The following is a 27,759-nucleotide window of genomic DNA, read 5'->3' on the forward strand; positions in this document are numbered from 1 at the left end:
CAAAAGAAACATGTCTGACAACAGCCCTTATTTTAATACCGCTATAGACATTACTTATGGGTCTATTTTGAATGTCAGAGCCTTTTAAGTATTTGAAAGCAGGCAATTTTGATGGGGAGCATTTGAAGTTTGGAACATATTTGACAGGATTAGAGTTATGTGGCTTTCCACCTCAAGCTATTGTGTAGTCCCTAAACTTACTGAATCCACTTCATCCCCGAGCATTATGGTTTGGGTTGATTTGTGTGTGTCCACACATGCAGAGATGATAAGAGTGTGTGGAATAACATAAAAGCTAGCATTTAGGGCAACTCAAGTGGAGAATCTTTGCACTAACAATGATCAAGTTACATTGACTATAATTTGGATCAATTAGAAATGTGAGAGTGAGCAGAGGGGGAGGACTTTGAATGAGTCAATTAGCACAAGATAGGTACAAGGCACAAGAGAAATAATTTTGGTGCCTCTGTTTTATATTAATGATCTTAGGGAACACAGAGTTTTTTCTGTAAGTTTGACATTTTGTCAAACTTTACAAAATGCATATATCAAATTTTTGGGTGATCTTTTCAGTTTAACAAATGTCTATATTACACATTGTTTTGCCCTTTGTTCTGAAGGGGATCATGACATCAGGTAGGTGATTGAATACTAACTGCCTTTCCAGATTTTCTTTAATTCCAGTGCCTTCTCTCTAAAATTATCTCCAACTTATTTGAATGTATGGTTTTTTTTGTATGTAGCTGGGAGTATTTCTTGGAGGGCAGGGAGTATTTCACTTTTGCTTTTGCATTTTAGTACCTAAAATAGTGCTTGTCACAAAGAGCTTAATAAATCTTTATTGATTGAATATAGCCTACTTGTGAAGTAGGTTTGCTTAGAAAAAATAAAGCTATATTTTTGCAGGATATTTACTGGAATTTGACAAATTATTTAATAGTGGTTATTTTTCCCCCCTCCATTCAGTTTGAACACCATGAACCTGATACTGTTCCTGGAAGCTATCTGTATTTTTCTGTTTGGCCAAGGTATGTTTATGTAGTCTTTGTTTCAGTCTTCATATTGTTTTTTTTTTTTTTTTTAATCACCAAGTTATAAGCTAGATGACATCCATCATGTGGTAAAAATTGTAAAAGCACCAGCCTTGAAATTAGGAGAACCTGAGTTCAAATGTGACAATTAGTTCTAAGCTCTTTCACTGAGTAAGTTCTCACTTGCTGTGTACAATTAGTTTAGACAGAATCCAAGCAGGTTGAAGGCCACCAAAACCTCTAAGCTCTTCCCTGAAGCCTGGAACACACCTCACAGAAACGAGAGGTGCTGTGGAATTGGGCTGACTACCCAAGACTAATTTTTGATCCATATCCAAATCTCTTAACTAAGCAATTTGTCTAACTACCTAACAAAGCTGATGTGAGAAAATGTGTAGTGGAAAGAGTACCAAGTGGGGAGTAGGAAGACCTGGAATTGAATCTTGCTGCTACAAGCTGTGTAATTTTGGCCTGGTGTCTGACTTCTTTAGTCAGCCATGTTTTCACTGCCAAGTACAAAATTAGACCAGATGATTTATAAATTAAACTAAAGAGCATTTATTAGGTGTTTACTATGTGCCAGGCAGTGGTAGACAAAGGCAAAATCAGGCCCTACCTTCCAGGAGTTTGCAGTATAATGAGAGAAACACCATAAATATGTGCAAATTAGATCCATGCAAAATAAATTAGAGATAATCTCAGAGGGAAGGAGATAGGGTTAAGAAGTATCAGGAAAGACTTGTTTGAAGAAGGTGGATTTCCAGAGTCTCAGTTTGAAAAATAATATTCTATTTTTTTCTTATTTTTTGGTAGGGGGGGGTGGATGTGGATGGAGCAAAATCCTTTGTTATTTCTCAAGTTCAGCCAATGCCTCTGAGCTAAGGATTCTCCAAAAATGAAGAATATTACAGTTGGAAGATACCTCTTTAATCCAACCTTCTAATTTTATAGCCAAGGAAATTGAGTCCCCCCCGGGGTTAGGAGACTTTTTCCTAGTCACAGAACCAGTTAAGGGAAAAGTCAGTGGACAACTTGTACCTTTTGACTCCCATAGCCAATGCTTTATTATTTGCCTTTGTAGCAGATGTGATCCCTATTGTTTACTTCTTCCTAGTGCAACTTGTTCAGTAGACCGATTTTAAAAGAGTCTAATCAAGTTTGCTATTCATTTAGAGTCATCAGCAGGGAATACAGTCGTCATTTGCCTGTTTCCCAGGGAATCTGCTTTCATTTCATCAGATTAGCTAAGCAAAGATACTGTGGGTAGGTGGTATAGGAGCCTAAACCTCCACTACATTTTCAGAGTACATGTAGATGCTCATAAATAGAGAATTAGCTTTAGGTGATGAGAGGTTTAGAATCTCTTACAGCCAAGCACCTCTTCAGTTCTCATCAGAGACATAACAGAAACATGTCTCTCAGAAACATGACTTGGCTTTACTCCAGCCACAGGCCCCAAGTAATAATTAAACTTTTTGAAAGGAACACTCTTTTTGTGAGTGTTGCAATATTTCGGGAATGCCTTAGCTGCTTTCCTTCATCAATCTAGCAGAAATAATTTGATTTCTTCATTCCACAAACACATATTAAGCAATCTTACCCTGGAAGTTTATTTTGCTCCTATGGTTCCTTCTTCTGATTGTATGGTTCCTTTCAGAATCTCCATTAATAGGATGAGTAACTTTAGACTTACTCATCCTATTTATAAAGGCACTTGCATGTGCATGTGACATTACATGTTCATACCATTGCATTTTATAATTTAACATTATTTAACATTTAACATGGATAAAATAGTTCTTATGCTATTTTTTGCTTTAGACAAATAATATTTGAAGAGGGGAAGTTACTTGTAACATACCATCCAAATGAGAAATATACTTTCTTCATATGAATTTCTCCTTTTTTATTATTTTCTACGACTTCCCTGAAAGTCTTTGGCTACCTTGGCAAACTCCCCCTGATCCAAGCCAGCCAAAGTTTACATTGGTGAAGGAGGGCAGAAAGATATGTGATCACACATTTAAGGACAGGCTTTTTCTAGCAGAGGTTTCTCACTGCCCTGCTGAAGCTGACAAATTATTTTTCATTCCTGACTGGTGTGAAATTCTAAGAGCAAAGTGAAAGAAAATTGTATTTTTAAATTATTTAAATATTTACATAATAAATAGTGAAAGTTACAGAGCTGGGACACAAGCAGGAATGCTAGGATTTTACCTTTATGCAATGATTAGAGTGTTGAATTTGGAGTCCAGAATACTTGAATTTAAATCCTGCCTCAGCCTCTACTTAGCTCTGTGACTCAGGATAAGTCACTTAATCTGTCTGAATGTCTATTTCTTTACTATAAAATAAGAACAATGACAGTACCACTTACCTCACAGGGTAAGATGAGAATTAAATTAGACAATGTAAAGTGCTTTGTAAATCTTAAACAATATTAATTTTATTAGTACCTTATATTTATATTATATATGTATTTTATATATGCATTTATATACTTTATATGTATGTATACATATGCATATATAAAAATATTATTACCTTATAATTATATTTGGTCCAAATTCATGATTTTCTTCAAATTGGGAAGCTCTTGGTATGGAGATGGCTTCCACTGATGTCATTCAGCAATTTGACTTAACTGATAGTCCTGAGATATTATCTGGGGGTTTGGAGAGTTTACATGACTTATTCTTGGGCTCATAGGTAGTATGTATCAGAGGCAGGATTGTAACCCTGGTCTTCCTGATTCCAAGATTTGCTCTCTATCCATGTTGTCTCTCTTCTTATTGCCAATATTATGCCAATAACTGGGCAAGAGAGAAATCACATAAAAGCTCCCAGAGCTTTCTACTTACTGTTTCTCCTTTGATATTTGGTAAATGTAAATTCTGTATAAAACAGAAATGTTCCCCTGCCTTTAAAAGCAAGTTAGTACAATGAGCTTTCTATTTATTTGTTCCCATAGTGCAACCATCTTTCACTTTCCAGGAACTCTATGTAAACCAGGAGACTATTGTGAAGATTTCAGCTGCCAGTCAATGTAAGTGTTTCTTTTTAAACAGAAAAGATATTTCCAAGCACTCATTTTTATTTCCCAGGAACTTCTTGCCTGCTGAGATGACATTTCTACTCCAGATAAATTATTATCATCACCATTAGCAGACGCATTTGGTGACCCACCATCCTTTTGAGAGTTCATAGTATGAGGGTTCATTGATTCTGTGGTCTAAGCAAGTATACAGGATATTCAGCTAGCTCCATAAACACTGCATAGTAGTTTTATAGTAGTTTCTTGCACATGTTCTAGGATTAGAGTAATCTGGGGATGAGGAGACAATTTTAAGTACATAGAACAAACACCAGGTAGAGTGGCCAGGTGAGTAAAGGAGATTGACAAAGAGAAGTAGATGCATCCTTAGCTAATGAATCGCCTCCTGAAAAGTAGAGCCACAAGTAAAGTTGGAAGTTATTCTGGAGATCATTTGTTCCAAAACTTAACAACTCCCTTCCTACAAATGGGAAAACTGAGGTCTAGAAAAGTGAATGTTTTCATTAATGGAGTACAACTAGTTGATCACTAAATAGTCTTGTTTCTCTAAAAGATTTTTACACATTGTTCAAGAAAATTATTTTCCTAAAAATTTCCCATGTTTCCCAAAACATCCAGTGGTGGAAAAGAAGACACAAATCCAGTTGTGATGTCATGCTAAAAATACTGGCTTTGGAGTCAGAGGTTATGGCATCAAATTCTGCCTCTGATACTTACCATTTGTGTGACCCTGGTCAGGTTACCTAACCTTACTAAACCTTATTTTATTCCTCTGTAAAATGAGGGTCTTGTATTAGATGGCCTCTGAGATTAGAGATTAGATGGTTGCTTCTAGCCCTGGAGGATCTATAATCCTATGATTGAAATAAAAAACAATCTACTTATAAAAACAATTAAAATTCCAGTATTTTTCTATTCAATGAAAGATTTTTATTTTATAATTTGATGGCTTTTTATTAATTTTTTTTTGGATCCTGAGATGTGGTTTTGGTAATAAATGTATGTTCTTAGTTTCATTGTTTATCAAAACTGACTCCTGATTTTTTTTTTCTCCCAATTTGCTGCTGCTCTTAAATCGATTTCCAATGACAAGTTCCCTATTTCATAGACAAGTTCACCCAAAACCAGGTGACACTAGAGTCCTGAGTTAATTAAGTTTGGAACCTGGCGGTCTATTGTTATCAAATATCTGAGCTAGGTAATACCTATCTACATGAGCTAGATGTAGATACATCTACATGTATACCAGATACAAGCTACATGTCTTTTGTATTAGGGAAAATGAAATCATCCTTCCTATTTGAGAAAAGTAAGTGAAATATTATCCCTGCCAAAAAATTAACTAACACAGATCTATGGGCAATGCAAGATATTTGAGAGCCAAGTATTTGCCCAATGGTAGCATATTTAGGATGAGAGAAATAGAAGTAAGCAGTCACAGAAGAGAGAATCACATAAAAGAGAGAAATCAGCCATGTTTCCACAGCCTTCTTATTCTAGTTTGCCTGGTATTTAATGGGAACTTCTTCAGAAAAATTAGAGCAATTACTTGATGCTGAAAGTGATGAGCTTTTTTCTGGTCCATTTGGTGGACATCACTATAGTTTAATTGGAGGCACTCTAGATTGACTGCATGGAAGGGATAGGACAAGAGCAATGGGGAAATGATATTAAGGCATCAGCTGACAAATCTAAAACAAGAACTGTTTTAAGAGAGGAAAGATGTCTGTTTCTGTCTGCAGTACCAGAGAGGTCCTAGTGCTCAGAAGAAGGGTCAAAAAAATGCCTTGATCTTTGAAGCTTTGGACTTCTTAGTATAGCAGAGAATTAGCCTCAAAGCCAAGAAGTTCTGGGTCCACATTCTACCTCTAACACATTAGAGGCTTCGTGAACTGGACAGATTGCTTAATCTCTAAAGTGCTCTAGAAAATTCAGAGAAGGTACTAATCTATTATTAGAGAGCAGTTCTTTACCTAAGAGTTCCCTACAGTAGAGAAATCATAGGTAGAATCCCTATTTCTCTATAGACTTTATTTACATGATGTTGTTCAACAATCAAATCCTTGTCTCTGTCTCTTTATGTTGCTAAGTTATCACACTGACCAAGACTTATAGACATTACTCTTTGCTCATGATCCTCAGCCATGTTACAATGCTTTTATTTTGGTAGCCAGGCTATCAATGCTGTTTTCTTCTGGTGGGTAACCTTCATTTCCATATCTCTGAGAATAATTACCGCTCCTATTTATATAGTATTTAAAAGTTTACAGTGTTTTTCTCCAATCCTGTGAAGTTTGAATACAATTATTATCTCCAGGTAAGAGATGAGGAAAGAGGCTTAATTGTCATGTCTAGGTAACAAGTTAGAGCCAGCATTTGCAATTAGGTTTTCTGACTCCTTAAGTGCAGGGTTCCTGTGATTCTGCCTTCTTTGGATTTTTAGAGACCCTCTGTTCTGTCAGCATAGTACAAAGTATGGTTCCCCAAATGATCACAAACTGTAGCCCCAGTTCCCTATACTGCTTGCTGGGATAAATTTTGCTAAGATGATATTTTCACAGTATCAATTGGTATTTTCTAAAAGGAATGCCATGTGTTGATTTGATCTACAATGGATCTGAATTGACCCCTAGAATCTTCTCTTTCCTAGTGATGCAGTGTTCTGCTGCTTTGGATGTCCTGTTTGCCTTGGATGGTTCTCATAGCATTGGGAAAGGAAGCTTTGAAAGGTCTAAATACTTTGCCATGAAATTGTGTGATACCTTGACCATCAATCCAGATAAAGTAAGTATCCATCTTATTCTTTATAAAACTCCCATTAAACCTAAAGTTTTCACTGCATCTAAGGCCATGTCTAATCATCTTATTCTATGTCTTCCTCACTGGACCCAGGTGGCTCTGGAGGGGAAAGTGATCTTGCACAGCCCTCCTTCATTTAAATCCAGTTCACTTTCATGTCATGGCACTACTCCCCCAATATCAATGGTTCTCTTCAAAAGCCAACATTAATCCTAAAAATCTTACATGAATGATGCCAACAATGAAACCAGCCTTTTCCAAATTTATAGACACTCTCTGCTTTCCAAATTTGGTGAAACTAATTATCTTTGTACACAGGAAGTCCCTCTTTGTGAGCGATGTGTGATTCCCTTGGATCTCATTTCTAAAAATTCACTGTTCCATTGGGCAAGCCATAATTTTCTTGAATTAGAGATCAAGAGTAATACATGTCATGTGAGCAAAAAAGCAGGATTCTAAGATGACATTCCTAGGTTAATCTCAGACAAACCAATAGGCTTTTAATTAGGGCAAACCATTTCCTGTTTTGGAATATCATGAAAGGAAATGATCATTTTACATTGGAGATTTTGATCTAGCATAGAATTTAATACCTTTACCAATATAGTAGTACCTATATACTAAGCGACACTGGCTGAGATGGACCTAGGACCAGCCCTGGAAGGGGACAGGTATGTTGGATATAGATTGAGAACTTTTGCTCATATCACTATGCCAAACCACTTAAAACAAAACAAAACAAAAACAATTTTTTTTCCTAATTAATAATCACTTATTTTCTCCTTTTTCTTCATGTACCTCCCCATAAAAAGAAAAGAAAAGAAAAACCCCTCAATAAGTATAGTCAGCAAAACAAATTCCTTTATCATCTATGACTAAAAATGTGTCTCATTCTATGTATTTAGTTCTTTAACAGGCAGATCTCAATTAAGTCATAGAAATAGTAGAGTTCAGAGGTGGGAGACCTCCCCCCTCCCCAGTGAATTGTGTGATTCACTAGCTAATTGATTATTGAGCTCAGATCTCCTCCTCATTGTCAAAGTCTCCGTTGCAGAGCCAATGAGAATGTTGTAGACATTTTCATTGGCCATAATACAGTGGAAAAAAGAAGTTTCCTAGCTCCATGGCTGATGAAGTCCTGAGTAACTGGGTGAGGTTGGCAGAGAAAGACTGAAATATTACTCCCGGAGGCAAGCAGGAAGGGCACTGTTGGGGAACATTTTAATTTTATAATCCCACCCTCTATGGAGATAATCCAGTCAGAAATCCATGTCAAACTCCAAGTCTCCTACAAATCTGTCCCTGGCTTACACCATTTTTGTTGAGTCCCTTCTGGTGTTATAACCCAGTCTCGAACTCTGTCTAGCAGTATCTTTTACCTCCCTCCTCCCGATGCTATGAGTATCTTTCCTTTCAGTCCCTGCCCCCAGCATGCCTCATGGCTTCTTCTTAGAGCTAAGTAACTCTTTTAGGGTGCTAAACTCCTCTACCCTGTCAGTTAAGGGCATACTCCCATCTCATTCCCTTTTTCTGGTAAATTGTGAGTTCCACCAGGAAACTTGTCTTTTCCATTATTAATTGTTAAAACCCCTTTTCTTGCTCTGTGCTCTCCCAATTCTGTTTCATATTTATCTTTCTTGATGTTCATTGTATCTCTTCATTTTGTCCGTAATCTCTTCCCCTAAATAAACCTATCTTTTGCCAAAGAGAATGGCCAATGAGAACTTCACATGACTGAACCCCAACATTGATCACATCATTTGGCTAGAAATTGCTCTTATAAATCACATCATGGCTGTGGATCACAGATTTCAGTTTGTGTGTCCTCCTCATTTTGTAGTGAGTCGGTGATACCATGATTTCCTTACAACATGGTTCATCCATCTCTTGGATTGGAGTAGTGCCAGGGTGAGAACTTTTGCCTTTGTAAACAATTGTCCTCAGAAACTTTCCAATCCCATAGACTCTATTTAGAGCCAGTCAGTCAGGCAAAGATGGATGAAAAATTTTCAAACCTTATTCATCAGTGAAAGAAAGTAAGTATTTGAGTTAGAAGGTGCCAGATGATATTTGGAGTATCTCTGTTCTAAGCTCCACGCTTTAAGAGAGATGATGTGAAACCAGGAGGTGTCCAGAGAAGAGTGATCAAGATGTGGTGGGAACTTGAAAGTCTGTTATCTGAGATTGATTGAGGAGAGGAAAAGACTTGGGGATAGATAGAATAACTATCTTCAGTTATGTGAAATGTGATCAGATAAAAGGAGACATGTTGCTCCATAGGGCAGCAATTGGCCCCCAAGAGGCAGAATTCAGCTTAATATAAACTTTTTTTGGGGGGGAGGGAGGGGTGAACAAATTGGGATTATCCAAGGTCGCACAGCTAGGGAGTGTTATATGTCTGAGGCAGGAGTTGAACTCTGATCCTCCTGACTCCAGGGCCAGTGCTTGTATCTATTTTTCCATCCACTGCTCCCTATAAACATCTTTGTAACAAATAGAGCTTTCCCACAATAATGAGCATTCAAATAAAGGCTGAAAAACTACTGATCAGGTATGTTGTAAAAGTAATCCTTGCATGAGTTAGAATGAGATGACTTTTCTCCCAAAGCAGTTGGGGTTAAGTGACTTGCCCAAAGTCACACAACTAATAAGTGTCAAGTGTCTGAATTCAAATTTGAACTCAGGTCCTCTGGTGTTCTAGCCATTGTTTTCTAAGGTGATTTCTTTTTTATTCTGAGATCCTATACAATTGTATATGTCCAGTGAAGGGGAATGCTTTGGATTCTAAGAGCTACCTAATAGATTTATCCTTTCCATCTTTTTCTTCCCGGTACTATTTATACATCAAGACTTAGCTTTGTCACTCACACATTTACAGATCTTTGTCTCTTTATTATTACCTCCTAGGATGAGCTGATGATTTTAACTTATTTTGCTTTAAGAAAGAAACTTTTAAATAAACAGACATTAAAGCATTTTTATGTTGCCATCTTGTAGGGAGTGGTTTTAAGGTATTTGAAGTCTTCTTCTTCTTGGCATTTAAAAGCAGAGAAGTTAACTTCCTTCATATAATATAATTACACCATGGTCTAAGAAGCTAAGCTGGCCTTACTCTTTCGCACAAAGTGAACTGAGGTGGGGGATGATAACTGTTTTTGTTTTAACCATCAATTAAGTTAAATGCCTTAACTTTTGAAATACTGACTTCAGCTATCCTCTCCTTATTTGAAAGTCTCCTCCTTCCTGCTTAAGCCTTGTAAACAAGAATAGCTGTTTGTCTCAAAGCATCTCATCTCTTGCCCCAACATGATCCAGACAACTTCTTCCTGGGCCTTGAGTTTTGAACTAATGTGCTGTCTTCCAGGGGTACTCTTTCTTCCTATTTCTCCTCCCCCCCTTTCTCTCTCCCTTTCTTTCTTCTCTGCTCTGTCTTTCTCTCCTCATTCTCTGTCTCTCTGTCTCTTTCTGTCTCTCTGCCTCCTTCCCTCTTTTCTCTCTTCCTCCTCTTTCTCTTCCTTTCTCCCTTCTTTCCTTCCCTCCTCTCTCTTTCTCTCTCCCTCTCTTCTCTGTCTCTTGTCTTGCTCTCCCTCTCTTTCTTCTTTCCCCCCTCCCCTTCTCTCTCTCCATCTTTCTTTCCCTTCCTCCCTCCCTCCTTCTTTCTTCTTCCCTCCTTTCCTCTTTCCTTCCCTACTCACTCTTTCTCTCTCTCCCACACTTCTGTCTCTTTCTTTCCCTCTTTTTCTGTCTCTCTGCCTGTCTCTGCCTCTCTCCCTCCTTCCCCCTTCTTTGTCCTCCCTCTTTCTTTCCCTCCTTCCCTTCCTCTTCTCTCTTCTTTTCCTTCTCTTCCTGTCTTTCTTCCTCCCTCCCTCTCTTCTTCTCTGTCTTCCTTCCTCCCATCCTCCTCCTTTCTCTTTCCCCCGTGTCTCTGTGTCTGCCTTCTCTGTCTCTCCTGGTTCTCCCTTTCTCCCTCTCCCCCTTTCTCTGTGTGTCTCTGTGTCTGTCTGTCTCTCTTTGCTCTCTCTCCCTTCTTCCCTCCCTTCTTCTCTCCTTTTCTCTCTCCCTCCCTCTTTTCTTCCCCTTCTCTCTTTCTCTCTCCCCCTTTTTCTCTCTCTCCTCCCTTCTCTTCTCTGTCTCTCTCTCTCTTCCTTTCTTTGTCTCTGTTTCCTCTCACTCTCCCTCCCCTTTCTCTCTTTTTCTTTTTTCCCCTTCCTTCCTCCCTTTCTCCCTCTCTCCTTCTCTCCCTCCCCTTTCTCTCTTTCCTTCCTTCCCTATCCCCTTTCTCCTTCCCTCCCTCTATCCCTATCTCTCTCCTTTCCCCTTCTTTCAAAATTATTTATTATTCAAAATCCTTGATGTTTACTTCCCTGAACTCACTTCATCTAGAAAGGAAAGTAGATTTGTTGAGCTGATTCAGAGTAGCACAGTGTGACTGGTTGAGTGAAATATTTTGATTACCTGTCTGAAAAGTTCTGATATTAGATACTGGAGCAGATGGACTAAATGGAAAATGGAAAGTGTGATTGTTTTTGAGTAATTTTTCATATTTCAAATTTTAGTATCAGTTGGGGATTGCTAAAGGGAAAAGCAACTAAAATGTTGTCTGGAAATATTGGTTTTTCTGAGATTCTGGATAATAAAGGATTGAATACACTTGAATCACAGAAGGGATACCTAGCTGTTTACGGTCCACCTTATATAAAATATTTTTTTCTGTTTCCAGGACCACTGAGTGGTTTGACTCAGAATTGCTCTCCTATGGCTCAGTACATACTATTCTGTACTTGGCCTAAAATGTCTTTCTTCCTCCTAAAGTTGATAAAGTGTTTGGGGGTCCCTGTGCCACAGACACTTTGACATTTTTCAAATTAGTCCCTATGTCCTGCCATGTCTTTGTTTCATTGAGGCTAATTTAATTGGTTCTCAGCCTAAGAATTATGAACTTGGGAACTGTTCATATTATCCTACTTCAGAGATGTTTCATGGAAGGCAGCAGTGTGGCTTGCTCTTAAAGAAGGAGTGATAATAAGTGGGTGATTATTTATTGAAAATAGGTGGAGCTTCTCCATCTCCACAACCTACTAAATAGCATAAAGGAATATCTGCCTCTTCTTTGGAGGGCAGATATTAGATACACAGAAAAAGGATTTGGGGAAAAGTCCATTGGTGAAAACCCACTACAAATACAACTTTTTCCCTTCACTTTCTCCTCGATGCTGTACCTCCTTTGTGGCTGGGGGGGGGGGAAGGGGGAGGGGAGAGAGACGTGTTAAAAAAAAACAAGAAACCTTTGGCGTTAATTTGGTGGTTGTTTTTTGGGACAAGGTAGAAACTAAACATTTCATCAATTCAAGTTCAGTGTTTTCCTTTCAGGTCAGAGTGGGTGTATTACAATTTAGCTCAATTCCTCAGCTGGAATTCCCCCTGGATTCATTTTATACTCGAGAGGAAGTAAAAGAAAAAATAAAGAGAACAGTTTTCAAGTAAGTATGATTCAATAAGTCCAGGTCTTTGATGTTGACAACTAAGATGGCTCCTCTTGGAGTATTCTGCCCTTTCTCCATCCTATTCTGACATGTGCCTTACAAAGTTATAACTTTGGAGACTAAGAATAGGTAGAAAGTGCCATTACATACCCATATATACATGTGTGCATATATATATATGTAAATACATAAAAATGCACATTCACATATCACATATAGTTATGTGGCAAAGCATTTGATCAAGTCTCTCTTGCTATTCTTGTGTCACAGAATCACTGAAATTTAGAGTTGGAATAAACCCCAGGGTATAATAGAGAACCTTATATATGATTGGGTAAGGGATCCCTTACTATGATTATTATTAGCTTAAATTTATGGCTGATAAGAACTCACCAAGAATCAGAGATTTGTAGAATGGGGAGGTGCTTTAGAAATAATCTAGCCTAGCCTCCAAAAAAGGTTGAGGGACTTATCCAGAAGGATACAGGCACTTAGTTGCAGAGCTGAGACAAGAGGCCAGTTCTCCTAATTCCCAGGCCAGGGCTCTTTCTACTATCAGACAATCCCAGTTGAAAAAATTTGAGATTAAAAGTTTTAAAAACAAATGTTAAAAATTGTTTTACTTGTAACTGGGGGAAAACAAAATATAAAGAAAAAATTTTAAATTTACATACTAAAAAAAATTATATCTAAAAATATTGAGAAATAAAAAATTCACGTATTAAACCAAAAAAATCTACATACTAAAAATAAAATATTGATTAAAAAATAAAAATTCACATAATAAAAAATTAACTAAAAATTAAAAATTGAATATTTAAAAAAAATCACAAACCAAAAAACTTAAAAAAAAACTTTGCGGTAACTATAAGAACATTAAAGACTTTATAATTTTAGTGATGGTGGTGGGAGTTACTCAGAATGCATTTAAATGTGGTTTTTTATAAGTAAATTACAAAACTACGAAAAAATGTTAAAAAGAGGACAGGTAGGTTGTGCAGTGGATAAAGTACCAGCCCTGAAGTCAGGAGGGTCTGAGTTCAAATGTGGCCTCAGTCACTTAACATTCCTGGCTGTATGACCGTGGACAAGTCACTTAACTCCAATCGCTTCAGGCAAAAAAAAAAAAAATCTAGAAAAAATGTTAAAAGACCAAAAATTTTCTTTAAGGGATAAAAAAAAAAAAAGTAAAAGAATTGAGAGTACCCTCTTAATGGCTTAAAAAAATAACTAAAGTTTTTTGTTTTGGGAGTATTTTTTTAGTCTTTTCACAGAGGGAGGTTTTGAAAAGGATACTCCCTCTACCAATGCTGATTGATGCCTCCTTTGTGATTTATAGTCTGAGAAAGTTGCCTGGGGCAATAGAATGTTAAGTCATCAAGACTAGAATTTGAACTCAGCTCTTTCAGACTATGAAGCCAGCTCTCTTTCTTCTATACCACCATTTGTATTAAACTCAAATAGAAATAAATCCCTGCCTAACCACATACTCACTTAGAAAACTACAAATAATAGTAACCTTGCTCTTTTTAAATTTATTTTATTAAACATTTCCCAATTCAGAAATTTTGGAGGCAGCCAGCATAGCTGACAGTTCTGCACTGTCCTCATGTTGTTGAGTCATTTTAGTTGTGTCCAAATTTTCTTGACCCCATTTGGGGTTTTCTTGGCAGAGATACTTCAATGGTTTGCCTTTTCTTTCTCCAGCTCATTTTACAGATGAGGAACCTGAGGTAAGTGATTTGTCTGGGAAAACAGGGTTAGTGCCTGTCTGAGCTGGCTTTGAGCTCAGATCCTCCTGACTGCTGAGTGGATAGTGTGCCCAGCCTGGAGTTAAGATTCTTCTTCCTGAATTTAAATCCAACCTCAAACATCTTAGCTGTGTGATCCTGGGCAAGTCACTTAACTCTGTTTGCCTCAAGTTTCCTCATGAATTGGAGAAGGAAATGGCAAACCATTCCAGTACTCCAAGCCATGAAACCCCAAGGTGGGTGGTGAAGCATTGAACATGTCTGAACGGCAACCTCTGACTCCAAGGCTGGCACTTTAACACTGCATTACTTAGCTGTCCACACTGCCCCATGCTGCCTTTCAACTAAAGGTGGCAGAGAGCTTTTAAAACATTTTTAAAAATAAAAATATTAAGATTTTGCTTATGCAAAGCCATTAGTGGTGGTGGGGATCCTTTTCTGTAAAGAGCAATGATATTTAACAGATATATAAAGACTCTATCGGAAGCAAAAGGTAGGTCTAGAACAGGCTCTAGGTGGTCGCCATCTCATTTTGCATAGTCTGCAAAGGTTATTAAAGGCAATGATGACTTATTTTTGACCACTTATTTTAAGGTCCTAGGGGACACGGAAAATGAGATTGGACCAAAAGTCTGAAGTTTCTCATCATGATGAAATGTTATGAATCAGGACAAAAGAATGCTGACAAAATGATAATCTCTGCACTGGTTATTTATCTCTTTTAGAGGTGAAAGGTTTGAATGTTGAACTAAATCAAATAATTTGGAGGGAGTATACAGAGGGAACCAGAAAATTCTAGTTAATCTTTTTCCCAGAGAAGAGGGAATCTGGGGTTCTAGAGGTAACCTTGGCAATGTGAGTCCCATTAATGTAAAATGGTCTTTTAAATGGTGATCTTAGTTATCATTTAAGGCCAAGGAAGAGCTTCTTCAGCAGTTGTACCCTGCAGATAGTCTCCAAAAGCTAATGAGACCAGTGTTTCTCTGTAGGAATCCAAATGAATAAAAAGATATGTAACTTTGTCTTCCATAGTTACAAATAAACTAATAATAATAGCTAAAGTTTACATTGTTCTTCAAAGTTTGCAAAGAGCTTTGTTAAATTGGTTCCTGTGAGGCTCAGGCCAGCACTAGGGAGGATTACAAGCACTATTTTCAGTATGGATTAGCCTCACAAAGGACTTGGCCGGCTGCACACAGCTTTTCTCAGTGCCCAGTCTGTCACTCTGCTGGCCACTGTGCTGTGACCATTCTGAGAACCTGCAAGTGCCTCTGTTCCGGTCCTGAGCAGGGGAATCCTCTCTCCAAACACCTAGAGGATTATCCTTTAAAAGGGTGCCAAGAGCAGGAGTTCTTAACCTTTTTGGTGTCGGAGACTCTTTTGTCAATCTAGTAGAACCCTCCTCAGAACAAGGTATTTAGGGCATGAAATAAAATGTGTATGATTACATAGGAAATCAATACATATCTATACATAAATTTAGCAACTTTTGCAGACTTTCAGGTTAAAAAAATCTCCATCCTAAGTGGGTAATGTGACATTAGTTTAAAAAAAAGAGCATACTACAATCAGATTCTATGAAAATAATAACCAAAGTGTCTCTTTAATTTTAAGTAATTTTGGTCCCTTAGAAAGACATTAAATACTTCAAGTATTTGGCCCTGTCTCTGCACCCCGTCTTTCCCATTTATCCCCACCTCCCTTCCCCCAAGGCCTTCAGTCTGAATGATAGCAGATTATAAAGTCAGAAATCCCATCACAAACTAAGCAGAGCCTGAACTGGACAGTGCTTGCCAAAACTTGGTTCACTTTGGTTGGTGGGGAACAACATAAAAATAATATAACAAAATTATGAACTTAGAGTAGGTTCAACTCTTGCTCTGCCATTTGCTGTGTTACATGAGAAAATCATTGAACCTCTCTGAGTCTCAGTAACCTAATCTGTAAAATGGAAGCAATAATGCTCATATCAATTACCTTGTAATGAGGCTCAGATGAGATCACGAATATTGAGCTTCTTGGAAACTTTAAAGCAATATGTACATATAGTAAAAGATCTGTACTGGTAGAGCATAATGATTAGAAATGACTGTACACCCAGTTTAATAATCTAAAATACAAACACTAACTTTTATATCACATTCTAAGAACTGGGGAGTACTTTATATATGATGTCTTATTTGATCCTCATAACAAGCTTTGAGTTAAGTGCTGCTGTTATTATTATACCTATTTTTTCAGATGAAAAAATTGCATCTGAGAGTGATTAAATGACTTCCCAAGGTCACACAGTAATTATCTGAGACAGGGTTCAAATCCAGATTTTCCTTATTTGAAGTCCAATACTCTATCCCCTAAATCAGATGCATGGTCCATACACTGCATGTGATCCACACTTCTGAATTGCTGCCTGAACTATATGAAAATGCAGTTTCTATATAATTTTAAGGATTTGAAGTATTAATGATATCTATATAGACATAATACACACATCCATCCATCCGTCCATATATGCATACTTATGTGGTTGTCTAACTTCCAGTGCAGCTACACAGGGATCCTTAAGTATGGTTTAGTGATCTCTGTTTCTATGTTGCCTCATGCATCCTTTAAAGCCTTGATTGTCTATGAGGAGCTAGGAACAAGCCCCTCATTGTTTACCATTGTCATTGATGGGAGATCAGTGTTCTGGGGTGAGTTAAAGAGGCTTGGAGCCTTTGCCAGAAAGAGAGCAAGGCTCCACAGACAGAGAATCAGGGGCAGGCATCCAGGCAGCTGGGCACTAGGGTGTGATGAGTCAGCTGGAAGTCCAGCAAGTTGCAATTAGTTTAAAAAAAAAAAAAAGATTTGGTTCCCATGGTGAAAGCTTTGCTTCTCTGGTTTTGGGCCAGTACCAAAGACTTCATCTGGCTGGAGACTATCTTGCCATATTGCTCCTTCCCTTTTTCATAATTCTACTAGAAGAGGGAAGCAATCTTTCTATCCCATCATTTTCATTTCTTTTCTTTTCTTTCTTCTTTCTTTTGCCATGATAGCTTTTTCTTCCTTCCTTCCCTTCCTTCCTTCCTTCCTTTCTTTCCTTCTTTCTTTCCTTCCTTCCTTTTCTTCCTTCCTTCCCTTCCTTTCTTTCCTCCTTCCTTCCTTCCTTTCTTCCCTTTCTCTCTCTCTCTCTCTCTCTCAAGAAAGACCTTTCAAACTCCAAAGGCAGTGTTTTATTTCCTATCCTGAAGCACAAGTCCCTCCCTTGATTTCTTATTAATTGGATGTTATAGAAGTTACATGAAATGTCCATCCCTCTTTACATAGCCATTACCTGCCCCCAAGGAGCTTACATTCTTTTTTTGGCGAGGTAAGATAAATTCCACCCTTGATTTTTCTTTGATGTTCTTGTGGGTTTCAATTTTCTAATTTAAGTTTCATTTCTCCAATTTAATTTTCATAATTGTGGAAACCAAATAAATGTTCATTTCTTACAATACCCACCTTTTTTTTTTTTTAAATATTTTTCCACATCCTTTTTTAACTTTTCAAATTTGGCTAATATTTTTTTCACATCCTGCTTCATGAAAGTTATTAACTCTTGCATAGTTCTTATACAAGATGGATAATTAATTCATGAATTCTCTGCTAATCCTTCTGGTAGGAGCGAAACTACCTCCAATTATAACACATTTCCTCCTTTTGGCCAATAATCTTTATAGAATCATTCTATTTTCCCATTCCATTCTGTTAATGGTATCTAACTATTCTGCTGTTCCTTCACTAGAACCAATAATATCCAATAATATTTACTCACCAGAGTAGGAATGACCTAACTCCAGAACTAGATTTCTAACCTTAAATTCATCATTTACTATCCTTGATTTAACTCTTCCTGATTCAGTCTTACTTTCTTCATCAAATGCCACCTGTTCACAGGTGTCCACTTAATTCCCAAGCAAAGCAGGTTTGAGAATTGCCATCTTCTACATGAAGTCTTCATCTGTAAAGTTGGGGAACTGCCTACGAGGCTCCTTTCTATCCAGATTTCTTTGGTCACTCTATTCTTCCAGGTTTGGCTTTGGCCAATTAACAATATATGTATAGTTTCACATCACCTTTGGATGGGGAAGTAGATGATGTGTAAGAAGATTGCTGGATAATGAAGCACAAACAGAAAAGCCTACATCTTCCATTTGGATCAAAAGGGTTGGGAAGTCTGCTTACTTGATTGAATCTCAAATTCTTGAAATTATGCCCTAGCAACAAGTAAGTAGATGTGGAGAAGTAGGCTAGAATTCACAGGGGAGATCATATAAAAGATATCCTTTGACAGGTGTTCTAACAAAAAAAGAATTTCTTTAAAAAGTCCAATTGCAATGGAAACTGCATCATATAAAATAAGAGAACAAAGAAATAAATAATGAGTGCTTTTTATTTTTAGTTTCAGTGATTGAGATTAGGAATAGGAAGTTATGAGCAAGCAAACAAGGAAATAATGCTTTTAGTGGAGTAAGCAAGTCTTGCCTAGGTCCTGAATCAACAGATTGGGATTAGCTAGTTTGATCAAAGTCAGTGGACATATGAATAGCATCTTATGTCACAAAAAGTAATATTAACAAGTTTTTAGCTCTCAGGTCTACAATTCCCTTGGAGTTTAAGTGAGAAGAAAACTGAAGAGTAACTTATAAATTAGAGAACAGATTGTCATTCAAGAATCCAGAGTTTGTAAGAATTCTCTTTCCAACTACATAAAGCTTGTTGAGAACAGTTGCCATAATAAAGACCATAATGGTTTAAATTAATTTTGTTGTCAGCTATATAGTCAAAGATGGCTTTGTAGAGTTTTTAGAATATGCAGTTTATGATAAGATCAGTTAGTCCCTTTGAATGGTATCCTATGGCAAATAAGTAAAAAAAACAGTGACTCGTTTTTATGGTGCCTTAAGGTTTGCAAGCCATTTCTTTCACCATAATCTTGTGATTAGAGAAGGCAAATATTATGTCCATTCTATAAATGAGGAAACAAATGTTCAGAGAGTTTAAATTACTTCATGTTGCTAGAGTCAGAGAAGAGATTCAAATCCAGGCCTCTGAAGTCTAAGCCCTATACTTCTGCACCATATGTCACTTCCTTCCATAGTCATCCTATTCCCCAATTCCAGAAAAACAGCATTATTTTCCAAGTTTATACCAATGCCTCCCTGTTTGTACCAAAATGTAAACGCTTTGAGTATAGTCCTTGCACATGATTGTGTCTCTTATCTGAGGGCCACTTTTGCTAAGTGTATGAAGAATGGCTCATCATTAGTGCATTAGCTACTGGGTGAAGCATTTTTTGATGATCATAACCTAGGAAATAGGCAAAAACACATTTCCATTTCTAAAGCAGTAGTAAATGAGTAGCAGAAAGGAGGAAGAAGGGAAGTTTTATTGTTTTATTTTAATTATTCAGTTATAAGAATGTGTACTATTTAATGGCTGACTCTCCAAATTGAAATCTTAGTTCCACTTTGACATACTACTAAAAGAAATTATATACATATTGATATTCTTGCTCTAAATGTGCAATACCCCCTCTGACTTGCCCCCAACTTGCATATGTCTTTGTATGTTGGGTTTTCAAAAGCATATCTATGACTGCCAGGGTATCAAACCCTGTAAGTTTTCGTTCTGTTGATCTGCTTTCTGTTAATAATCAGCTAGGAAACATAATTATAGAGCCTTTACTAAGATGGCAAGATAAAAATAATAGCTACAAAGTATTTCCTTTATAAACCTGGGGCATAGTGTCTTACAAATATATGTAGAGTCCAGGGGAAGAATAGATTGAGAGTCCTGGTCATGGGTAGTTAAAATACAGCCCTGAGCTCAGTAGCTCAAGCGGAAAAGGCTCATAAGCTACTGGAACAGCTGATATAAAATCTACACTAAACACAAGTATTTGCTTCTGAAAACCTCAGTAAAGGCCTTTTTAATTCTGTTCTTAATAAATTTGTTCATATGGTTTCCTGGCCCAGAACAGCCCAAACATGGGGCTGGGGTGGTATAGAGGCGAGGACAGGTTCAGGGAGTGAAAGGAGATTGAGGTGTCAGGGGCAAGTGCAATTTTAAGTAGCAGAAGTGATAGCTGACAATCATGAGGGAGGCAGAAATGCTGAAAAAAAAAAGCAGTAGTAACGCAATACTTCCCTTCAGAGGACTATATTATTATACATTTTAAAAAGTGATAGTAATGTCATTATGGGAAAGTTAAATATCTTCAATATATTCTGTTCAGTAAGTCAGGGAAGCATATGATTCACTTGAGGGGAATTTCCATCTAAAATGATTAAACTTTTAAAATAGTCATTAAACATTAAATAACAACTATGTGCCACACACTACTTAACATTGGGGATACAAATCTATATTTAAACAAAACAAAACAGTTCCTGCCCACAAGCAGCTTACAATCTTTGTTTTTTTTTTATTTGAGCTTCAAATTTTCTCTTTCCCTTCCACATTCCCACTATATCAAATTAACATTTTGATATAGGTTATATATGTGCAGTTGTACAAAACTTATTTCCCTGTTAGCCAAGTGGTGAAAAATCACAGACAAAAAAAAGTGAGAAAAATTAAGTAATGAAAAAGAATACTTCAAGCTGCATTTAGATTATATCAGTTCTTTCTCTCTAAATAGGATAAAATGATTTAAATTTTTTTTTTGATAAAATGGCTGTTCATTTTTTTCTCTTTTTTTCACTTAATAGTATTTTTTTCCAATTACATGTAAAGATAGTTTTCAACATTCATTTTTGTAAGATGTCAAGCAATAATGATATGTTATACATATATAAATGAATAAACATTTTTTATAAGTTTTAGCATTTGAAAAGAAGTAGTTTTGGTTAGCTGGAAAATTCATAAATATAGTAAAACCAATTTCCCAGAAATAGCACATTAGATCTCGGTTCTAATTCTGCCACTGATGCTGTCTATTTGACTTTGGGCAAGTCACTTGGCCTCAGTTTCCTTGTCTGGAAAATAAAGATGTTGAGCCCCTTCTATCTCTAGAGTTATAATTTGTTTTTGCTGAGGCAATTGGAGTTAAGTGACTTGCCCAGGGTCACACAGCTAGGAAGTGTTAAGTGTCTGAGGCTGACGGGGGTGAATTCTAAAATTGTATCCCCTTTAATGTGTAAAATAATCACTCTGAAATTGTGTCCCCTTTGATTCGGGGTCTCCCAGATTCTAGAGAGTCTAGGAGAAGGAATATTTTCCAAACTGGGCCTTTCTAAGGCAAATCACACCCCCCCCCCCCCCCAATTAATCTTTTGGGTAGCTGGATCCCCATTCAGGCAGCCTTCAAAGTAGTTTTCATTCTGGGCCTGATACTGAATGGCTGAAACGCCAAGATAAGTATCTAGGCCTGGGGGCATTGACTCTCTTTTCAACTGGAAGTTTTAGCCTCAGACTTCTATAAAGGACAATTCTAAACTCCATATTTTTGCAGAAGTCTGGAGTAGGAATTACGCTTTTGTCAAGGGACTTCTTCTTTTGGCATAGCTGCCTACCAGGACTCTTGCCCGCTGTGAAGACATTCTCTTCTCAGTGATAACCCTTTTTATTTCTCTGCCAGGATTTCTCTGCTAGGACCTCTTGCCACTTAGAAATCTGCCTTCCTAGCAAAGCTGACTTCTCAGTGCCAATAAAACTTCCTTTTTGCCAATAATATTTCAGGTTTGTGAATTCTTTCACATTGGACCTGCACCTCTGACCAAAAAGGGGATTCCTACAATGCTCTGTACTGCCACTGGAACAGCATCAAGGCCAGATTTGAACTCAGGTCCTCCTGATTTCAGGATTGGTCCTCTATCCACTGCACCAGGGGTCCTCAAACTACGGCCTGCAGGCCAGATGCAGCAGCTGAGCATGTTTATCCCCCTCACTCAGGGCTATGAAGTTTCTTTATTTAAAGGCCCACAAAACAAAGTTTTTGTTTTTACTATAGTCCGGCCCTCCAACAGTCTGAGGGACAGTGAACTGGCCCCCTATTTAAAAAGTTTGAGGACCCCTGCACTGCACCAATTAGCTGCCCCCCTAATTTTAAGGCATGCTTATAAATTCATAGTTTGTTAGAACTGGAAGGAACTATGAGAAATAATTTATTTGGGTCCCTACTCTTTTCCAATCAGTAATAATCAGTTTGATATGATTCCATAGGGGTATTGATTATAAGTTCTGTTTATTAGGCACCAGAGCTGTGAGCTACAGCTTGTAAATTCACTTGCTTAATCATAAGAAGTTTACTAAAGGCCCTCCACCCTTGTTTTTCCTTTTCATGGTGACCAAACCCAGTGTAGCAGGGATAACTCAATTACATGAAAAGTCCTCCAACTTACTTCCGTACCTCCAGATCCCTCTTTCTTGTCCAACATAAGCAAGTGACCATATTATGACCCTTTAGTCAGTAGAGATGCCCCATGCTTCATTCAACCATAGATCCCACTGCTGCTGATATACCATTTGTAACTGAGGCATGATTTTTTGATCCACAAAGTAAGATCCATCAACCAATGGGTTTTTGTACTTTGTATAGCCTCTTTAGAATATTCAGATATCTTGTGGTGTCAAGGCCTTACAAGAAGGGGACATCTCTGATTGTGAGGAAGATATGAAGTCCACTTTATTAGAGGGGGAATACCTGGATGGTACAATGAATACAGCACTAGCTCTGGAGTCAGGAGGATCCAAGTCCAAATCTGGCTTCGGACACTTAATACTTCCTAGCTGTGTGACCCAGGGCAAGTCATTTAATCCTGGATTATCTTGCAAAAACAAATAAAAAAATCAAAAAGTGCCATTGGCTCAGAACTCTGCCTCAGTCTCTTTCATTGTAGGTTGGACAATTTTAATTCCTACAGAATCTTAGATTTCAATCCCACCCCATTTTATATCTGAGGAAACTTACCTCAGAGAAAGTAAATAATGTCTTCAAAGACTCACACTTCAGTGGCTGAGCTGGAATCCATTGCTATCTCTGGATTTTTTTTTTTTTTTTTTTTACCACACTGTTCAGCCATGGTATTATTTCAGGGGGATGTTCTCATTTTAAGTCCACAGGTAAGAGGAAAATGAATAACAGGAGATGCCACAAATTTTAGATTCCGATCCCTGTTTCTTGTCCTCAGCTTGTCAATTTTGCCTTCTTCCCATTCTTTTTCTTTGTGTTTTCAGAGGAGGGAGCACTGAAACGGGTCTTGCTCTGAAATACCTTCTCCACAAAGGCTTCCCTGGAGGAAGGAACTCTTCCATCCCTCAGATCCTTGTCATTGTGACTGATGGGAAATCCCAAGGAAACATTGCCCTCCTTGCTAAGCAGCTGAAGGAAAAGGGAGTCATGGTGTTTGCTGTGGGAGTCAGGTTCCCAAGGTAAGAAACTCTCAAGAAGAGACAGCAGTAGAAGGGAGAAAACTAGCTGGTGGGTAAAGTCTATCACCTTAGATTTGTAAAATCTCAAGTACCTCCCCCATCCCTTGATCAGTATTGCCACCAACAGACATTACTCACTCACCTTGGTATTTCTCTAGCATTAAGTGCTTAATACAGACTTCCTTATATTATTAGTTATTTTTTTCTCTGTATTATTTGCCTCTACTATGAGACTGTAATCATTAGATTATAATAACATTTAGGCAGTGCTTTAAGATTACAGAATGTTTTCACTTCAAGTATCTTATTTGATTATAAAATCCTGTGAGGTGTCTAGAACAAATATAATCTCCATTTTATGGATGAAAAAAAATGGGGCTCAGAAATAATACATTTCTTACCTCAGGTCACACTACTAATTGATAGAGTTAGAATTCAATTCAATTTATGCACTCATTCACTAAACATTTATTAAGCGTTTACTACATACTAGGTACTGTGCTAAATAAGTTGTCCTTTGTTTATGAAGAAGACTATGTTATCAGAGAAATGATACTTTGCCATGCAAGGGAATTGGACTTAAGTGAGGTGGGGCTTTGAAAAGTAACCAGCCTCACTATCTCCTCCAAAGTCATCTGGATCCAGTGGCCAGAGTAGATGTTGACTTTTTAAACTATGGAATTTATATGTTTGAGGATATAAAAAGAGGCAGAGGACAGTCCCTGTTCTCTGAGGAATTTATAATCTAGTGAGGAAGATAATTGCAAATAAAAAAAATACAAAGCAAGTTATTTGCAGGATAAATATAAAATAATCAACAGTGGGAAGGCACTGGAATTAAGAAGAATAAGGAAAAGTTTTCCAGAAGGTAGGATTTTAGTTGGGACTTAAAAGAAGCCAGGGAGATCATATCCAGATTTTCAGTCTTCAAGTTCAATGTCCTTTCCATGACAACATAGCATTTTTTTCCTTTCTATAATCTCTCTCTCAAAGAATTAACCAGTACCCTGAATTTAACAGGTATTCAGTGAATTATAATTGATAATGACAATTTAGTTACTGATTTACAGGTTCACACAAAGATGATAGGAATCTTAGAGGTTATTGAGTCCAACCCACTCATTTTATAGATGAGGAAACTTAGCTATAGAGAAGTTAAATGACTTTCCTATGGGTGTCACAGCTATTAAGTTTCCAAGCACAAATTGGAAAGCAGGTCTTCTGACTCCCAATGCAGTACAATATTTTCTGTACCACTCTTTTCTTTGAACCTCTCCAGCAAGTTCCCAGTAACCTTTCTAGTTGAGTAGAAATGACTTTCAATACCAATTCTAGCTCTTCTGGAAGACTTCTGGTAGATATTGTTCAGAAGGAGAATCTACCTGGTCCAAAAGTCTTGACCTTTCCATCCAAAGATATAAGATCCTTAATAAGATAACACACTCACCTGTACTCTCAAAATGAAGGTCTTCTGTCATTTAAATCACATACGCTCTTGTGACCACAGGGAAAGGATCTGCTTTAATTTTTCTCCATTGGGCAGGTGGACGGAGCTGCATATCTTGGCAAGTGAACCCAAGGATCAATATATGTTGTTTGCAGAACATGTGGATGATGCTACCAATGGCCTGTATAGCACTCTTTCCAGCTTGGGCATCTGTAACACCACAGCTCCAGGTAAAAATCTTTCTGCGTGTTTGCACAGCCTCAGCTTCACAGAACAGAGGTGGTCCTCAAAGGGAAAGGGTTGGAATTTCTAAGCACAATATTGTGAGAGAAAAGAATATCTATAAAATGCTACTTATTTTTGCCTTCTGTTCCTGCTATCCTGTGCTGGATCCATGAGTAGCCTTGCCTCATGTATTTATCTAATCTGAATGTGAAGTTTGGGGTTTGATGGCTAGGCTGATGATGATTACCTTGAAGGGCTTATCTTTGGGCCCAATAACTTTAGTGTCAAGCCTGGACTTCATTACCTATCTATGAGTAGGTAGTATTTCCCTCCCTATTTTTTGAAGAGACAAATTTAAGGAGATAGAAATTGTTACCTCTTTATTCCTTCATGTGTCTTTCTTGCTCCTCACACTAATTTTTAGTTCCTATTTCTCAGCTGGATTATTATGGCAGATTTGATATGGAGTAGGTTTTCTTACTCCCCCATTTGCTAATTTTTGACCATGGGGCAAGAGAATGAAAATATGAAACAGTGGTGACTGTGAAAGACGAAGGGCTTCTGTGCATATGTGTATGTATATGTGCATGCACATACACATATATATGTTAATATACATGTACACATATATTATGTACCTATCTTTGTATCTATATGACATAGTTGGCAGATGGGGTGGTTTGGAGGATGATTGGATTGGAAAAAGGAGTTGGGATATCCCTGATATATCTTAGTTCAAAACCATGTTTCAGACTGAGAAAAGTTAGGAAGCTCCACTTAGAGCACCGAGGTTATTGGGTCTCCCACCATAATCCTTTCCTATCACTTAACTTTTCTTAGGACCCCTTTCCCCAAAGTGTGAGCAAATGATTGGTAAAGATGAGTGGAACCTGTACACTATAGTTGGTATCAACAACCAGGGAAAAATAGGATGAACTCCCTGGCATTTGTTTTGGGGGTGTTTACCCCAGGTTGCAGAATTGAGCCTCATCTTTGTGAACGAAAGACACTTGAAACCATCAGAGAGGTTACTGGGAACTCTTTATGCTGGAGAGGTTCAAAGAAAACCAATGCAGTAATTTCATCCCTCTGCCCATTCTACAGGTGAGTCCACTATATTTTTTGGGTCCTAGGGCCAGGACCAGAAATGCATGGTTCGTCTAATTAAGTTCTAAAAGAAGCAGTGTATGTGGGATGCCATGGCAGAGTCAATAGAGTCTTCAGCAGAAGGGATTAGAGTATGGCCCAGGGAATGGGACCAGGTAGGAACTTTGCCTGCCTTGTAGCATTATAATAAAACTTTGTCCCTTGGCGATGTTTTAAGCTTGTGGATTCATTCTTGACTACTTTCTATCTTCATGACTTGTACCTCATCAAGAGCATGGTAGAACTGAAAGTCAGCTTGATTCTTATATAATAATGATTCCCAATATTTATATTAATGACTACAATGTGCACGGCCCTGTTTTTTGCCCTTTAAAATGATCACAATTGATTCTCACAACAGCAAACTGCACAGATGTTAAATAACTTCCCCAAATCATATAGCTAGAAGTGTTGGAGACTGGATTTGAACTCAGGTATTCCTGACTCCAATCAATGTATCACCCAGCTGTCATAATGAGCACTGAATTGGCAAATATAAAATCTGATTTTAAGTCATCCTGTCTCTGCTACTAAGAGATTCAAATCCTGACCTTGATACTTCCTGTGTGATTTTGGACAAGACAGTTAATCTCTCTTCTCTGGGGCTCACTTTCCCCATTTATAACATTACGGGTTTGCCTCAGTGCCATCTCGCAGTCTGTGATCTTTAAGATCTCTAAACTCCTTTGCTACTCTAAAGATCTGTGGGTCTTTAACTCTGTGACCACAGGTTGTACCTCTGATCTCAGCCACAGAGTCATACAAGGGAATGGCCAAGAGATGGGGCGTCTACCCATGTGTATCCATCTTGATCCTAGAAAAAACAACTCAACTTGCTGCTTTTCTGACAGAGGGGCAAGAGTAACCTTCCTAAATATGGAGTTCAGTGCTGTTATAGGAAATATAGACTCTCCTACTAGGTTAATAACCCTGCTCAACTGAAGACATTCCATTCAATCTCTCCCCTCAAAGCTTTCTTTTCATTTCAAAGACATGAAGACTTGCCTTTGCTTGGACTTGTAATATTATGAGATCTGTGGGATCTGATCCCAAACAAGGGAGAGAAATCCTTAATGAGCTGGCAATTTGGCAGACATGTAAACTGTTTCTTGCAACCTTAATTGACTTGCTTTTCTCTCCTGGGTAGACATTTTACATTAGTACAATTTATTTCCAGTTTCTAAAAGGCTCACTTGGGATGAACCAGGGAACTCTCTGACCACACCTGACCAACCACCCTCTTCTAGAGTTATAACTGATGTTTTAGAAACTAGTTTCTGATTCAGAGGAAAATGAGTCCCAGGGAGTTGAAATATCTTTTGTTCAATATTAGTCCCACAACATCTTAATGGCCAAGTCAAAATCAGAACTGATCTTAGGCCAGGATTCCCCTCACAGTACAATACTGCCTCCAGAAGAGATGGAT

At 37.7% G+C, this 27,759-nt stretch overlaps 1 protein-coding gene across 2 annotated transcripts in view; it reads left to right on the forward strand.

Moving 5' to 3' along the window:
• Positions 1-27,759, forward strand: part of VWA2 (von Willebrand factor A domain containing 2) — a 53,143-nt gene that overhangs the window by 11,964 nt on the left and 13,420 nt on the right. For both annotated transcript variants that reach the window (XM_051981479.1, XM_051981478.1), the window contains exons 2-8: positions 967-1,028; positions 4,003-4,077; positions 6,737-6,870; positions 12,256-12,365; positions 23,321-23,515; positions 25,059-25,192; positions 26,159-26,291. In XM_051981479.1, coding sequence (XP_051837439.1) covers positions 977-1,028; positions 4,003-4,077; positions 6,737-6,870; positions 12,256-12,365; positions 23,321-23,515; positions 25,059-25,192; positions 26,159-26,291 — 833 coding nt within the window. In that variant the 5' untranslated portion in view covers positions 967-976. The remainder of the gene's footprint in view (positions 1-966; positions 1,029-4,002; positions 4,078-6,736; positions 6,871-12,255; positions 12,366-23,320; positions 23,516-25,058; positions 25,193-26,158; positions 26,292-27,759) is intronic.

The sequence above is a fragment of the Antechinus flavipes genome, chromosome 2 (genome assembly GCF_016432865.1).
Source record: "Antechinus flavipes isolate AdamAnt ecotype Samford, QLD, Australia chromosome 2, AdamAnt_v2, whole genome shotgun sequence".
Taxonomy (NCBI): Eukaryota; Metazoa; Chordata; class Mammalia; order Dasyuromorphia; family Dasyuridae; genus Antechinus; species Antechinus flavipes.